The sequence below is a fragment of the Lonchura striata genome, chromosome 2, assembly GCF_046129695.1.
Source record: "Lonchura striata isolate bLonStr1 chromosome 2, bLonStr1.mat, whole genome shotgun sequence".
In the NCBI taxonomy this organism is placed as follows: Eukaryota; Metazoa; Chordata; class Aves; order Passeriformes; family Estrildidae; genus Lonchura; species Lonchura striata.
This window is the reverse complement of record NC_134604.1, coordinates 71,479,350-71,497,217: the sequence shown is the minus strand read 5'-3', so window position 1 is coordinate 71,497,217 and position 17,868 is coordinate 71,479,350. Positions and strand designations below refer to the sequence as shown.

The 17,868-nt window shown below is 38.0% G+C and overlaps 1 protein-coding gene across 1 annotated transcript in view; it reads right to left on the bottom strand.

Moving 5' to 3' along the window:
* Nucleotides 1-2,739: 2,739 nt before the first annotated feature.
* Nucleotides 2,740-17,868, bottom strand: part of MICU2 (mitochondrial calcium uptake 2) — a gene marked incomplete at its 5' end in the record, with an annotated part of 133,880 nt that continues 118,751 nt past the window's right edge. Inside the window, 5 exons of the mRNA XM_021539938.3 lie at nucleotides 2,740-5,800; nucleotides 6,088-6,245; nucleotides 8,766-8,874; nucleotides 9,159-9,330; nucleotides 17,197-17,294. Of these exons, the coding sequence (XP_021395613.2) occupies nucleotides 5,696-5,800; nucleotides 6,088-6,245; nucleotides 8,766-8,874; nucleotides 9,159-9,330; nucleotides 17,197-17,294 (642 nt within the window). The remainder of the gene's footprint in view (nucleotides 5,801-6,087; nucleotides 6,246-8,765; nucleotides 8,875-9,158; nucleotides 9,331-17,196; nucleotides 17,295-17,868) is intronic.

Here is a 17,868-nt window from a genome sequence, read left to right as displayed (position 1 = left end):
CTTAGATGAAGGTTGATGCAAAATCATAATTTGTCTAATTTATTCTTTGTAATATGAGACAAATCAAATTTTTGGAGGCTTTGAATTTCTGAAGTACACGTACAACCAACAGTGATTATATGAAGTATTTGCTCTTCACATTCCAGTACAGATAATGCAATCTTGTACACACCAACTACCAGGGGTTACTAGCCCTCTTTTGCATTGGATCAAATTTATAAATTGTGAGGATGCATCTTTGGTCAAATAGCATTAAAAAACCCCTAATTTCAGCCACATTGTTTCAGTTCTTGCTTACCTAGCATCCTTTAGTTCAATGATATTGACATTTGCTAAATTTTTAATTTATTCTAATAGCTCTTCTTTTGACTTTAGGACTTATCATCTCCTTTTCTAAAGATTAGTGGCAAAGCGTTGTGTTTTGGTATCCTTTCTTTTCAATAGCGAATGTAACCTACCCTGTGACTCATCTGCCATTGCTCTAGGAATTACCTTCTGTGCATTATTTAAGTGATGTACAATGTTTTCAGTAATGTTTGCTCATTCCAATAGTATCAATTTCAAAGTAGTTAAAACACAGTAAGAGGCCACATAATTTAAAACAAAAAAATCTGTATCCTGAAAAAAGATTTAAAACACTTAATTGGAAAGTCTTAAATGAAAACAACTGGTTTTCTTTGGGGTGATTCAGAGCTACCAGTTTCTCCATGGGCTGACATTAAAGCTGACAAATTTCCCCTAGAGCAGTGGATCTGAGGTGTTGTGGCAGAACGCCTCTGCAGAACCTCCTTTCTCCAGGAAAGTGCTCGTGGCATTCACAAAGTATAGGCTTAGTCCAGTGAGGCCCATCTTCTGTGCTCCCTTTGCAGTCCATGGAGAAAGGCCAGGCCCTCCAAGGCTGTTTCAGAGCAGTGAGCTTGCATCTGAAATCCCATGAGAAGAACTCCCACACGTTCCTCTGAATTATCTGTGAAATACTCCTCCTTCCAGCTTTTCAAACCTGCGTGTCTGAAATCTGGTTTATACCCAGTCATAAACAGTGTTCTGCAAGGTGTTGTGTCCATTCTCCCACAGCCTGATGCCATCCATGTTACTTCCACCACTCGATCAGCCTGGAAAGGCAGGCCAGCCTTCTGCCAGAGGCAGAAGAGAATCACAAAATATAAAAAATACTTCCAAGATCACCAAGTCCAGCCATTAACCCAGCACTGCCATGTCCACCACCACTAAACCATGTCTCCAAGTGCCACATCTACACATGTTTTCAACACTTGCAGGGATGGTGACACAACTGCCTCCCTGGGCAGCCTATTCCAGTGCTTGACAACCCTTTATCTGAAGTATTTTTCCCTAGCATCCAATCTAAACTCACAAGGGGGACAAAGGTGAGAAAAAACATGGCCTTTTACTTCTCAGGGCATGAGGTGCTGTGGCTAAGCCCACGCAAGTGACAGCAGTGCTGAGCAGGCTCCCTGCGATGCTGGTGTGCAGGAGCAGCAGCCCAGGACAGCAAGCAGAGCTCTGCACCAGGGCACTCCAGTTAATGAACTGGAAACATTATTAACTAAGCCAACATCAACCTAATGGGAAATCTGTCTCCACATATGTTGTACGATTTTTTTTTTAATTATTGAATCAACTAGGAATTGTTTAATAAACAAAGCCAACGGGGAAACATTCAAATAAATGAGTGAAGAGACATGCACTTATTTGCTGATTAATTTTGTGCATGCTCAAGTCTCTCAGGTTTTTTGTTCTGCAAAGGGCTTTCAGCTTCTTGTTGGATGACATCTTCAGCTTCTGTAGGAGGAGCTTCTGTGGCCAGCTAGGCACTAGAGGAGCGTGTCTACATCTGCCATGTTCATCTTCGTGCTTCACTTGTGACCAACTGCATTACAGGAGCTGTTTGTGGGGGCAACTTGGATAACTTGGATCTCACTAATAACAACCACAACATCATTTGGGCATGTATTTTCTGTTTAGAATGACTGAAGGTTTTTTCCTGAATTAGAGTAGTTTCCTGACCCAGCTGTGACTATTTTAGAGGAAAAATTAAAACTGAAGGTATGAGGCATGCTTGCCCTCTCCTGTGAGAACTCCAGCATGAGAAGAAAGTTGTATTTTTATATTTTGATGTACGCTTATCAATCCATTTCTATGTTTTAGTCAAAGTATGGTCAATATACCTGAATTTTATACTTCCTCTAAGCAACAGGGTTGTTCCCATTCTTGACCTTTATTGGGCAGTGATCCTTTTTATGTTATATGCACTGAACATGTGAAGTGCCATGAAACCACAGTCCATGGCCTGGTTGTTTGTCTGCTATGCAGAACATGAACTCCTCATTGTTGCCTGTTTTTTTAAAACCTGCCAACTTGGTTTGAATCCAGAGGGACTTTTGCTTTTAGAAAGAGGCTTGTACAAATTGAGACACCCAAATTAATTTCTAGAAACAACCAATGAGTTTCTATTACTTCTAGTATACCACATTCAATTTTTGCCTTTGCTTCCTTTGGAAATGAAGAATAAATGCTTCTTAGACATTATCTTGAAGTAAACAAAGAAAGAAATGTAAGAAGTGTTATGGGAATACAAGAACTAAAATTCTGTAAAGCAGTTATATGCTGTAGGTGACTGCACTTGATTTGTGTATCCTTTCAATATGTTATATCAGTTTTTGAGACTTTTGCAATGTACAATGTGCTCATCTTTATTCCATGTAAAATTCAGATGCAATGTGGTAGATTAAAAAAAAAATCTATTTTATTTAGCTTTTCAATACATTTCTGTTCAGAGGAAGAGTTCCTTATGTTAAAACAAGTCACAATTTATATATTTAGACTGGTAGCTGGCATAAGCCTTAACTAAATTGTGTTGAGTAATGCTTCCAGACAGGCTGCAAATACCATACAGTGATTAAAAGGAACTAAAACATCAAACACTTAAACTATAATGAATTTCTTAAAAAATGGTGTTTATCTAAATACATAAGTATCTCTTTTAATCTAAGATATTAAAAATGAGAGATTATTTTAAGACTGTTTTATAAAGCATTTTAGTTGACAAATAACAATAAACTTATAAATTAAACACAAAGATCTGATTCTTCAAGCCTGGTGGACAAGTCATCCCTGGACTTTCCTTTAAAAGAGTTCATTCCTGGCTGCACTTTGAGGATAACTTCTGAAAATTATTCATAATTCTATTTTAATTTCCAATAATTTTTTTTTTAATTTAACTATATACACAAAGTTCATATCAAACCCAAGCATATTCCTTTGAACTTGAAATCAAAGCTTTTGCTGAAAAATAAAACTTGAAATCCCTGAAAGCAGATACTGCTGATTGCACAAACCCAGATAGAAATGAACACTGAGGACTTAAACTTCTAGATACACTAAAGCTAAATGAGCTGATTTTTCCAAAAGAAAACCAAACAGCTCATAAGAAGGAAGTAATTAGTAAACAAAAGAAACCACAAAAGCAATACAAAACATCATAAATCTATTAACTTCACTCTGAATAAAATGCTAGGGAATAATTTCCACTCCAAAGTAAAAATGATTTGCCAAAATATTAACTGCAACAAATAAAAGGCAGCCTTGCATTAAAGCCAGAGCTGGCACAAAGCACACTTTGGGTGAATACATACACACTTCTGTGCCACGGAAGCTCTTCTTCAATAGTGTCATTTTTTGGATAATTTGGTGAAGTGCAGTAGTGCCAGTCCCACTGCCCCACCTTTGCTCTCACCACAATAAGCAACAAACAATTTCAAAACACACAAAGTAAACCAGCCACCTGCTATCCTGCTGCCCACACAGCACTGCATGAACTTAGTTTGAGGGGAGGAGGCTGAGGCATTTACTGCATTTGGATTCTTTCCACATGGTTAATTTCATTTGGATTTTTTCCTAAGCGAAAGGGATCCTTGATGGTCACTGGTTCCTGATCTTCCAGACAGTCTCGGGACATCCCCACAGGCATGGTCTTGTTCCGGATGCATGTCCATGACAGGACCCAGCATTTTCTCCTTAACACTTTAGATTAAAGCTCCAAGCTGAGGCCATGAGGGAAGAGTTGCTGGCCTCTCACTGTGTTGCCTAGGAGAGATTACTATGCCAAGGCTCGGGCACTAGGACTTGTCCTCAGCACAAACATGACAGCTACCAACACATCAAACACATTCTCAGTAATCTCAGTATTCCTTAGGTGCAACCTTTAGGGTTTCCCAATGCATTCTCTCCTGTCCCTGCACCAAGTGAGAGCTGCCCAATGTCTTACCTATCATGGAAATTTCCCCTCTTCTCACAAAAGAAATGTCAACCAAGCACCACATGTTGAGCTCATTTACAGCTTTGAGGCAAACATAGCTGATGTCATGCAAAAAAAGATGGATATTACTGCACTGAGTGGTTTCTTGGTTATTTTTCTTGAGACATTTCCCTAGTCCATGTTTTGAGTCTATTATCTGTTACCACAAACCTGTCCTGAAAGGTTAAGCTTTCACCCCAGTCAAGACAAAGTCAGACAACTGAAAGGGGGAAACAGGAAGAACCTTGACAGCTTTACAGGTAAGTCTATATCCTATATATCATGGCCAACCAGGAAGAGTGATCTGGACCTGGCTATTGGCTCCTGGGATTGTAAGAAAGGCAAAACATGTAACGTGCACATCTCTGTACACAGAGATGCACCTTATGTTATTGCTAAAAAATGTTCATCTGCAATTTCTCAGTGTTAATCTTGATTTGTTCCTCCTTTTAGTGTTTAAGATTTTAGGTCTAACTTTGCATTTGGAGTAATAAACATTTGTATTTGGTTTTTTTATTGGACATGTTACCTCAACAATGGCTTATTATAACCTTGAATTCCTGAGATACTTCAGGTTTTCCTGTCACAACCTTTAGTGAGATAAACCAGCTATTTGTTACACATTCATCTTCTGCAATGCAACTAAAGCAAAATAGTCATGAGTCAAATAGTAGCTACCACTGTGTTCAATTGAATGAAGATTTTTTTATTCTCATTTATACTATGTGGAAGAGGTCTCAGACACTCAATACACACTCATTGATCAATGTACAATTTTAAACCCTGCATCAAGCCTATCAGTCTTGTATTTCCAGTTTAATATTAACTTGATGAAGGCAGACAAACCAGACATTCACACAGGAACTGGTGGAATCAAGCACCAGGAACCAGCACATGAGCAGATCCCTACAATGAGGTGTGAATTTTCCTTTTTGATTTAGGATAACTTGGTTTAAAATGTGTTGTGCAAGTGATTTTACCTTGTGGACCTCTGCCCTTGCTGGAGAAGGAGAGCTGCTGTGTTGGTGGCTGAGATGATGTCCACTCCTTCAATGGGAGATGATACTGCCGTGATGTTCCTGCCTGGGGCCATTATTCAATCCTATGCATCCTACAGTGCAGGGTCAGACTCCACAGAGCAGTAAACAACACTATTTCAGGACAACAGTACTTCTGTATGGAGGTCAAAAGCAATACCAGTTCTGTAAACCAAACTGATTGCACTGAAACAATTATAAAATTATTGCCTCAGAGTCTGGGTTAATTAAACTTTAACTATAGCTAAAAAAAAAGAACATTTTTGATTTAGTCATTATGTAAACAGGACAGACAAACTCTTCCCTAAAGAAAAAACACTTAAGCAAAATAAAAATGGACTGCTTAAAAAGGACTTTTCCCAGTTTGCTTCCACAGTTCTTTGACTTCTTTAATGCTTTCTTTCTTCACACACTTCCAGAAACCTTGAATGCCTTGCTGCTGTGGTACCTGTTAAGAAAGTTAAAGTATGTTTAGCATTTACACAAAAAAACCTCCTATTCCCAGACTGTGTAAATACAATATGTAATGTTGTGCTGCTGCTTCCGTAGTTCACATGTGTAATAGCAAGTTCTTAGCGGCAGTACTCATCCCAGATTCATAAGCAGTAAGGACTTCCAGTTTAAAATATGTATCTTTTTCTATTCATTAACTCTACCCGTGTTTCTACAAGCATTTACACGAGAGTTGTAGCATGAGAGTAGTGGTATTTAGAAACAATTATGTCAGCTTGTTACCCTCAAACCTCGATGAATTCGGTTCCTCAGGACTCCAAGAAACTCGCTGTGGCTGAGGCAGTCATCTCCATCTAGATCAAAAATCTTGAAGATGGTATCCAAAACATTATCTGACAGATCCTGTCCTGTTGCCACCTTCACTGCTCTCTTGAATTCAGCTAATAAAGACATAATATTACATCACAGGTGATTGAACTTGCAAAGAAAATGGAAAGCTTATAAATAGCAGGATGCTGCCCAATTTACAATGGCTTGTGGGTGTCCTAACTGGAGAATTTGGGATGTGTAAACTAGTAAACTAGTAGGAGGCCTCAATTCATGCATTCTTGAGCTTGCTTCTTCTTTTGTGACACTATCTTTATTACTTTATTAATTTTATCATAAGCTTTAGCAATGCACTACTTCTCAAGCAACAATACAAGTGATATTTTTTGCTAGAAATAGATAAAGACTTACATATATTTTTGGCTGCTTCCTTTTCATATGAATGGTGTTTGCCTCACTATCCTCTCATAAAAAATCTTACCATTTTATATCAAGCCAGCTTTATGGCAACTCATTTTACAAGAAAACTCTTCTCCTCAGAGAACAGTAGGTTATGATATTCTCCACTTCAACTAAAATCCCCTCAGGAACTCTGCAGAAACACAGACCATCAAATGGTCAGTGCACTGCTTACAGCACACGGCTTTATATACCTGCAGTTCTGGTTTTGAGAGAAGCTGGCTACCTCCTAAATGATGTTGATGAATTACTGAAAATTTGCAGCAGAAAAAGCTGCCATATCTCTCTCTGGAGATGTACTTTCATCTTCAGCTCTTTTTTCTTCTCTCTTTACACCACCATGTGCAGTATAGAAACACTCGCTATCCCCTTCTTTGGTCCTGTGGTGCACAGAATTCAGAGTTTTGGCTCAGGAAGATGAGAAAGTGTGGGGGGCTGCCACAAAACAGCAGCTCACAAGAGTGGAAGGATTACTGTTTATTATAGCAAGCACAATCACAACACATTACTTGGATGCATTTTCGAAGGCATCATGGAAGTGTGAATTTCAAAAAGGAACTAGAGGTTATTGAAGTACAGCAGTATTGTAGATTATTACAGCAAGTTGTCCAATGAAGTCATAAATGCAATATTAACATGGTTCTGCTTTCATAAACAAGCGCTGTTTATAAATAATGCTATAAATATGATTAGTTCTGAAGCTTACTAGAGGGAATAGCATTCCTGACATAGCTCTCATCTTTCCCTCTTTCAACAATTCCTGTATAAATGTAGTTGATTATTTCACAGTTGGTTTAAATAGAATTAAGTTAAAAGTTCTTCTGTTAAAGTATAAATTAAAACTTGAAAAAGACATAAAACATGAGATGTTTATAGTGTTCTTAATTCTGTCTTTGAAAAGCTGTTAACTGTTTCATCTCTTGAAGCTGAATTTAAATCCAGACATGGCATTGTTGTTTCTTTGATTGTAGCATGAATAAAAGAAGATCTACAACAATGGGGCATAACACTATTCAAGCAAAGAAGGGCCACCTTATCAGTGAGAAAGACAAGTTGTGAACTTAGAAGAAAAAGAAGTCTAGAATAAAAGGAAGTATTAAAAGACTGTCTTATATTTAGATAAATGTTCATATGTGTGTGAATACACACATGTACATGTATGCAAACAGCAAGACAAAGAACTCAGCCAGATTCAGGACAGAATTAGACATATAGGCATGTAACAAAAACTTTTGATGCATTGCTTCTCTTTCTCCTATATGGGAAGGAAGCAACTCCCCTCCTTGAAATCTTTATTTTAAACCCCATTTTACGACATTGTTTCATTTTGATAGACATAACTGCATAGCACACCCTCCTCAGCACAGGGAGGACATGGAGTGAGTCCAGAGGAGGGCCACAAGAATCATGTGATAATTTTTGGGATGGAGCACTTCTTTAGTGAAGAAAGGTGAACAGAGTTGGGGTTATTCAGCCTGGAGAAGAGATACCTCAGGGCAGACTTTATTGTGGACTTTCACTATATCAAGGGGGCTTATCAGAAAGAGAGTTTTTATCAAGGCTTGTAGTGACAGGAAAGGCAAAACACTTTCAAAGTGAAAAAGGGTAGATTTAGACTGGACATAAGGAAGAAACTTAAAAAGTTGGGGCTGTCCTATAATTTAAAGTATTCAAGGTCTGGCTGGGTGGTGATTTCAGCAACCTAATCCAGTGACAGAGTTCCCTGCCTATGGCAGAAGGTTTGGAAAAATGACCTTTAAAGGTCCCTTCCAACCCAAACCATTTTATGATTTATTAGTCTGCTGTCATTAATCCACATATGACAGCACATTAGAACTTTGAAAAAGTTCTAATGAAAAGATTTTGAAAACTTTATATTATTACTTTTTAATGAAACAGAACTAAGTCAAATACAGAGCCGTATAATATTTTTGGACCTTACTGGGATAACTAATTTACATTAATTCTATAACTAAAATGATTTTTTTCCTTAAAAAAACCTGTTGTAGTTTAACATGGAAATTTTTTTTTTCCTATTATTAAACTTAAACCTACTTTATTCTCAATTACATTTCACAACATTAATTTAAAACATCACATTTTCATAGATGCACTGGCATTGTGCCAGTGTCAAACCATAACAAAACTGCACATGAAAGGTGTACAGCACTTACCCCGCTTAACAGGACGATTGGCTACAGTAAACATCTGCATGGCGATAGAAAAGTCTTCCAGATTATTTGTAAACTTGCAAAAAGTCTTGAATTCTTCCAAACTGATGTTCTAGAGTATCATAGAATTCAGATGATATATAATAAACATACATTAAAATCCCAATTATTTTATGTCATCAAATCTGGTGGGACTTAGCGTTTAGATGTGACTGCCTACTCATTGCTGACATTAGTATTTCCCAGTTGGACAATTATCATTGCTCTTACTTGTGTACAATTCAAGGGATGCAATACTTCATTTGGCAACTGTTTACTTCATTGGATACCCATACTCAAATGAAAACCTGTGCATACAAAGGAGGAAGCAAAACAAAGTATACTTTGGGTACCAACCTCTCCTGCTTCGATTCTGTCTTTCACATTCTGCCAGTAAATTTCATTGTTTTCCTCATCAGTGAAGTACAGCAACCATGCCGCAAAGTCTTCTTTTCTCATGAAGCTCAAACCCTTTGAAAACTTTATGAATTCCATTTCTTGGACTTCTGTTTGCAGATTTTCCATGAATCTAAGTGTAAACAGATATTACCCACCACTTAATACTTTCATCCCTGTATCACCACTACCACCTTAGCTACCAAGTGCCGCAGACATAAGCTCTGAGCCACAGACACTTTCGACATCGTTGTTTAAAATTCCCCCACTGGTTTCATTTTCCCCGCGCTGGCAGATGTTTCCAGGGCTGCATTTCCACAAGGACACCAGCAGGAGGCGCTCTCGGCCCGCACAGGCGGCTGCTGCCAGCCGAACTTGGGGACGCATTGGACATCTCGGTTTTACTCGTGTTTAAAAATGCACAGATAAGGAGATTAAAAAAATCGGTAAAGCAGCAGCATGATGCGTGAACGAATGAATGAAAAAGGACCTGGTAACTGAAGGCCTGACACATGATTTATGAGATTTCATATTAATAAGAGAGGAATGACAAGATTGCAAAGTGCCTAAAAAGATGAGGCCATAATAATCATCACAAAGGTAAAAGAGGAAACTTGAAATCATTGCTGTAGGAGATGATGGCTGAAAGTATCAGAGATTATAACTACATACATTGGTGAATCAGTTCTGTGCTTACAGGAGGATAGATCAGAAAGGATTACAATTGAGTTGTATGGGGTTAAGAAGAGCACAGAAAATGTTATAGGGGTTTGGGAAGGTAAGAAAGCAGTCTGAAAAAGGAAAGAGTCAATATCAAGGTTTTTAGAAGGCACCCATTATTTTGGGAAAGAAAGAAAAAAGTATTATAAGAAGCAAGCAATAACCGGCAGGCACAGAGCTGTGACTGTGAGTTGTAGCTTCAAGTTTTTTCAGTTTGGCTTATATGGCTAGTATTAATTTAAGAAGTTAATGCAGACAATAAATACGATGTGATCCACTTTATATTTTCCACTTCAGAAATGGGGCAATCCAAAAACAAGATGTGATTTTTTAAATAAAGCCTAAAACCAGTGGTGCTCCGTATTGCCAAAGAACCCTGCTTTATTGAGTTGCAGAAATTATTGACAGGAGGGAATGAAATACTCCTATATTGGGACAAAGCAATTAATTGGAGAAGAGGACAGCTAAGGGTCTGGTGTAGCCAATATCAGCAGAGACTCATTTGCTCATCTCTGTTTGCCTGGCCTCACTGGGGTTGAATTCTTTCCCTTGAAATTACAGCATTTGAGTCCACACAGCTATCTTTAGCTCTTTAATGAGATCACTCGGACAATTAGTAGCTTGAAGCTCTGTGAAGTCTATAAGGGGTTAGCTAAAGACTGCTCTTGCAGCATAAGCTCTCTCTTGTATTTTTCCCCTCTAACAGGTAGAGCTGCACATGCAGATAAAGGTACAACAAATGCTTCACAGCTCAGGACATGGAGGTAAATGAAAGCCTGATAGTGGAGGTGAATTTAAGTTCCAGGCTAGGGCTGAATTAGGGTAATACCAAGGAGGGTTACAAAATGCTGCCACATTTTATACATGCCTTTTTCTGGTCTAGTAAAGGGGATGATTCTACAGTATAGCCAAATACTAAGATGTTCCTCCACAGTTCACCTTAAGACCTGACACACTTTCAAGTTCCCCTGGCTCTCCCTCTCAGAAGTGGATGAAACACCAAAGGACCAGGTAGTGCAACCAGTGTGACTGGGCAGCCCTTTGTCTAGCAGAGTGGGGAGAGCTGCCTTGCACAGCTTGCAGAGCACTCTTCTGTTTTCAGGCCCAGTCCTGTCTTTGTAACTCACATGGAGACTCCTGCCTCTGGCCAGCACCACAGCCAGCATGTGCCAGGGAGACCAGCTCCATAGGCTGGCACAAGCAGCCCTGCTACACTCACAGCCCCCAACAGAGTCCCCACATCTTGGGAAGGGAGGTCAAGGTGCAGAGGGAGAGAACAGCATGGATCTGGCACATAGACCAGGCATGGAGTCAGTCTAGGAGAGACTGAGTAGGGTCACCTGGCTACATTTTGAGAGTGGCCATCACAGGCAAGGAGGAGATGGTATCTGGTATGTGTGGTTTGTGGTTGGCTTGAAGGTACAGCCAAGACCATGCAGAACAATTTCTCTGACTGTAGTTTCTAACTCATGTAACGTCTGGCCTGGAGGAGGAGAAGTTGCTGAAAATGAGGTCATAGAAATATGCGTAAAACTTGGATGCAAAGAAATGAGACAACATGTGTTTTATTTTCTTGGATTTTTATCTATGAAAGGTGGACATATTTTGTAACAGACTTAAGGTCTTGAGAATGGAGCTATTTATCTTGGGGAGAAAGCTCTCAGTCATTTACTTTACTGGTTGCTAGCCACAGGCAACAACATAGAAACAGAGTCTTCCACTTTTTCTCAATATTGCATTTCCTTAAGCAGAGAAGCCTTGGTGACCTGCCCTCTAGCCACAGCCAATAAAGGCAGGAAAGCTAAAAGATCAATCATTCCTACATGATGAAGAAGGAGCCCACCAAGCTGTACACATCAACCTGCTGAAAAGGGCAGCAAAGCCAGAGCAGACAGTGAACAGTTTGGCTGTGGCATTTTCAGTGTCTTCTTCCTTCTGCACCCTTTTCTAATTGAAGTTGATTTCAACTTGCAGGCTTGCTCCTGGCGAGCCAGAGTGGGAAGACTTCCTGCCGTATCAAATCCTACTTGGAGCAGTAGCTGAAATGTGCAATTTAAAATTTATGTGATAGTTTCCCATATTACAAAAATTAAAATACTGTGAATCATTGCATCAGAATTCTAGGTCACTCTTATTCCCAGATGTGAGAGTTAAAAATCCTAATGAGGTTTTTTTTTCAGTGAAAGTTATTAAAATTTATTAAAAATAACTTTCTGGTTAGGAAGTAAAACTTGATACATAAATGTCAAGCCACCACTAGGGATACTTGCTTTTGTATCTTCTGGATCACAATGCAATGAGTTTCAGCTGTAAAGTCCTCAAAATGTGTCCAGATATTAGGAAAAACAAGCTCAGGAATAAAATTCCTGCTCTCCCAAAGTCAGTGGGATCTTGGCTGGGGACTTTGTAGGAAGTCAGAATTCAAGTACAGGAACAAGATTCTGATAGTAGATATGCTCTACAATTAAAAAATGATTACACTGGGAATACTCTTATGCTATAGTAGGTTGAAAATAAAACTCTGAGTTTCCAAATAAAAAAAAAGAGAGGTAAACCATAAATCTGTAAGATGGGGAAAAGGCCAGGAACAGAGAGCACTTTCTTTAAGACAGCCCACTTTATCCACACTCTCTAAAACACCCACGTTGAAGGCCAATGGCCAAATTTGTTATCGTGTTACAACAACATCCAGAAACCTTATCATTTTGTAATGGGTTCTAGTATAGAAAGAGGGAGTCTCCCAAGGCTTTTGGCAACTCAGCTTTAATAGTGCTAATCCACCACAAATAGAAGTGAAAATGCAATAAAAGAGGGAAGAGCTCAGGAATGCAGCTTCTCCCCCTCCAGTGGAGAAGTGTTAGCATTGTATTCTTTATGGCACACAAAGAAGTAGATCTAAACACTAAAGGAAATGTTAGCAAAAATTTTTTTTCCACCTCTTGACCTGAACTGTCTGTGCAGAGCTTCAACACTCTTTATACAGAACTGACCAGTTCCTGTCACACTGATTTATAGGAAGGGAATCTAACAACAGATAGTGGTGGATATACCACCCCAGTATTTGCACCATGCTTTGTCTCCTCTTTGGACACCAAAGTCCTTTTGAAGAATTGATAACCCTCTCTTCACCAAAAGAGTGTGGCAAACCAGCTGCAGCTTGCCTTTTTGCAATCTGACTTTCAAACCAGAATATAGAAAATCTAATAAAGGCTTGACCAATTAACCTTTAGAAGACATTTAAATCTATGCTTGTAAATACAAGCTTGCAAGCATTAAGACAGTTAATCAATCTCACAATTTTCAGAATTGCAAGCAAAACCCTCTTTGATTTACTGTCCTTAGCATTTTCAAACAAAAACTCACTCTCATTTTTAAGTGTTATGTAGAAACTAACCAAGCTACTCTTTTGCTAAGCTCACACAAAAGGAAGAAAAATATTTTTTTTTGAGAAATATTCAGATTGAGTTATGACAGGAATATCATGAAGCCAGATTTTGTTGCTGTTCTCCCTCTGTCTGATCTTGGCTGCAACTGATGTACTCTCTATGTATTATGGCTCTCTCTATATGCACACACATAGATAAAAGTGTAGGAACAGAGACAAGCAATCATACTCTATTTCTGCAAAGCAATTCCAAATCCCCAGATGAAAATCACTGAAAATGTACAAGCTGTCATCACAGCAAAAGCACAGCATGCTGGCTGATGATGACACCTGAAAGAGATCCTGCATCCATGCACTGGCACACACACACCACAGCCCCTCCCAAAAATGTCAGCACTAGCAGTGGGGTCCTGGATAATTTTGGCTCCTTATATGAAAGCTTCCAAATAAAATGTATCAAGGAATTCAAAATACTGAAGCAAAGAAACAGGATAAGTAGGGAAAAGGCATGATCTCTGCATGGTTATACAATTTGTCAACTTCAATCTAAAGCAGGAATTAAAAAAGAACCATTATTAAAGAATATTTCTGTCACAAAATTCTATTAACTGATGAAACAAGATGCAAGAAATCAGGTAAGAGAATGACGTAAACTGGATTTAAATGTTAATTTTCCTCATGCTATTCAAAGATGCCCATTGTTTAACCACACTGGAAAGTACCTTTTTGTAAGACATCCCAGAAAAAAATACAACAATCAGAGAATTTTTACAATACCCTTTCCATACTCTCTGCACTTTCTTTTTTCCTTCAAGGAGAATGTAAGAGATTTAAGCTTGCTTGGGGACAGATTACAGAAAGAATCACAGCAGTCATGAACTGTTTAGGGAGTGAAATACTGTCTCCTCTTTTATTTGGGATTAGACATACTTAAACAAGATCAGTAAGGGACTTTTTTTCTGAGGAAAAACAGCCCCAGTGTCTGTCAGGAAGAAATATTTCATATACCTAGAAAACAAAATTGTTTTCTACTCAGAATAAAAGACAGTACATTTGATATACTTGGAAATTAAAGAAGATTTTTTTTTTTTTTGGAAGGAAAAGACCAAAAATTATTTATGTATTAAAAACCAGGAGAAATCCATACAAAAGAATAAAAAAGCCTTGCATTCTGGGGACATTCTCTAAGACAGGACCTGGTATTAGAAGATGACATTATTGTTGAGGTGTAAAACTGAGTGGTGTCATCTGAAACAGAAGCTTGTTCAGATCTTCTGAGAAGAAAGATGGCTTCCTGTATTAAATCTACCCTTCTTTGTTATATGATTTCAGACTCACTGTATATTCTTCTATATTTTCTTAAAATGTTACAGGAGAATACTGTTCCAGCTGTATTTGACAAAGAGGCCACATCTTTAGTAGTGATATACATAAACATACTCCAGAAGTTTTTATTTCCTAACATTTGTCAGGGAAACATTTGCTTTTGGAATTGTAAATTCTTATTAATAATTACTATAATGTCCTTGAGTTAAGGACAATATAACTAATAAGAACTCATCTAGCAGTCTGGAGCTGAACATATGTTCCCTGAGTCCTGCCTTAGGAAACCTGAAGATCTCTGAAAGTACCTTTACATTTGATGAAAACACTGCCTGAGGATTGTGTGCATCAATACCTGGGATTTCCCAATAAGTGAGCACTAGCTGGAGACAGATGCCTGACCATTTTCCCTCCCTATTCTCAGTGTGCCTCCTGTGCTCAGGGCAGTAGGGAAAGAGGCACAAGAACTAGTTTACAGCAGCCTCACATTGCCCCAAGAGATGTGGACAGTTTCCATTTTTTTTGTGCCATCTGAATGCAAAGAAAGGAGAACAGGGCAAATTAATTGCCCTGGTATATCGACTGTGGTTGCCTGACATTTTTTAAATGTTTGGACTGTGGGCTAAAAGGCTTGGACAATGCTGGTGTACATGTAGATACAGATGATTGCACACTTACAAAAGGATTTTTTAATGCCAGATAAACTGAGAAGAGGGAGCTTGAGTAAAATATATGTAAGTAATGAGATAAGAACAGTGGTCTTAGCTTTCAGAATTCCCATATAAGTAGACTGAAATTTCAGAATGAAAGCATTCCTGTTTTTTGAAGTGAATTATTTTTATATTTTTTGTGCTTTTTGCATTTTTTTTTTTTTGGGTGGTTTGGGTTTTTTTTTTTTATTTTTAGTTTTAAGGACTCTGCAGAACAGCAATATCTGTGTATTTAACTAATGTGACAAGTTTTAGTGCGTCCTAATCAAACATAATCACCTCTATTTTCTACTAGGTACTACACTGATCAATGGAAAAGCTTTCTAGGCAAGAACTTGGAAAATGATAAAAGCATTTGCCATCATTATTTTTTGCTTTTGAGAATGATCTATGTCTGTACAGTTCATCAGTCATCTCTTGTAAAAACAATGTGGCACTTTGATCAAACAGCCAACAATAGCTTCCCGCAGAAGGTAAAGTGTTATGAGAGGCCATCAGATAGAAATCACATTTTCTCTGAACAATAGGAACCTAGAAATGATGTGCTTGATTTACTTGCAAATAAAATCATGTGAAAGGTGATATCCTCGCAGAGGTTAAAAAGACAGCGATCCTTTTATTCACCTTTCTGCGTGTTAAACAAACTCCACTGTCACATTGCAGCTGAGATGGAGTGTCTATGTAGTGATAAAGAGGCACATTCCAGCCTTACGAAACATAACTGCCACTGTTGAAAAATTACCTGCATTAAACCTTACACTTATCCCACAAATTTTAAGAGCAAGATGTGGGAGTTTGATTTTGATTACAGGCCTCTATCTGTGTGGCAGGCAAAGGTCTTTAACCTATGTGTTCTGAATGTACAAGGTACATAGTTTCATCAATGTCATGCCTCATTGGGTCAATGTAGGATTTTATCTAAAACCTGAGGCTTTTCAGTTTACACTGTATATGCAAACACAACCTTTTACTGGAGCTCTCTGCCTTTTGTTTCATTGAGAGGATCTATGGTATTTATAGAAAAGGGAGCTGGAGACATCTTAAACTTATTTTACTTTTACTCACTTAGATTCCTATTGAGCTGAGGTCTTCAAAACAGAAAAGTTGTTTATTTGAAGACTGGTATGTACCAGAGCCACTGGAGCCAAACACTTTTTAGTCTACTGATTGCAAAAACATTCATTTTTAAGAGGGCTGCCACACATTCTCCACTTCTGAATACAAACTGAAGCAAAACACATTATTCTATTTTTTTTTGCAGTTTGTAAATGACTGATTATTTTCGTAGAAAAGGTAATACAGATGTAAATAATCTTCTCTTGATGCCCTGCTACAATACGTATGTCAAGATTCAAACAGGTATCTGCACAATCTCATTGCAAAAGTAGTACAAATGGTAGAGGAAAAGGCACTGGAAAAGTTTCAACAGAAGCTGGAATTTGAAGCAAGTGGAGAAGTTGCCTATAGCTTACCATGACAGCTGTAAAAGGAAAAGAAGTATCTCAACTCAGAAAATATTTTCTAATTGATTGGAAGCCACTTTTTCTGTGACTTGGTCACAAAAAATACTCATGAATCACATTGTTTTAAGGTATGCCACCACAAAGCTGCCAAGAATGGGAGTCTCAACCCTCCTGGCCTGCTGCTGCTAGGAGTTATCACAGTGCTCAGCTCCTGCAGACAGCAGACTCTAGGAGCTAAATGGGGAATTCAATCATGTAACATCATGAATAATTTCCACTTCATTGCTTAATTTTCTGAATCAGCTCAGTGTGATATCAGATAAATGCCTGAGTTGGGGTAAAACACAGGGGTAGGAACAAGACTGGCTCCTGTTAAGCTTGCCTAGCTGAAAAAATACCTGAAAAACTCAGAAAAGCGAAGTTTTTCCTTTCCCTGTTTTCCAAAGAAATGTACCAGCAACACGGTATTAACTCCACAGCTGTCCAGTTCTGTTTCCTATAAAACAAAAAACTGTATGATTATTATGCATTGCATGATGATTAATATTCCCCATTAATCTAAAAATATTTATTTGAACTAGATTTTCCCAAGAGATACTTGAAATTTAACTACTGTTTCCAAAGCTATCACACAAATTGAACAACACTTTCACATTTACTGCTAACAGAGTATTATAAGTTCTGCTTCTAAATACTCTGTATGAAAGATAAGAACAATTTCAAATCACCACCAGTGCATTTTATTATCATATCTTATTATTTTTATTATTAAAACAGAGAAGGTTGCAAGTTAAATCTTTAAGAAACTTTATTCCTAGGTGAATTAAAAGGCTTAAATAAAGTTAATATCTGTAAGGAACTTTTTAGTTAGATATTTCTAACATGTTCAAGCCATTTTAAAACATTCATGATAGTCTAATAAATGAAGTTAGGACAATACTAACACTGATAATGCTCTGTTATATTATGGTCTTACACAGCTTCTGGGAAATTTTCAGGGTTAGTGACTTTTCTATAACTATTTTTAAAATCTGAAGAAGAAGTTTCTGCAGAGAAGGGATACACACTAT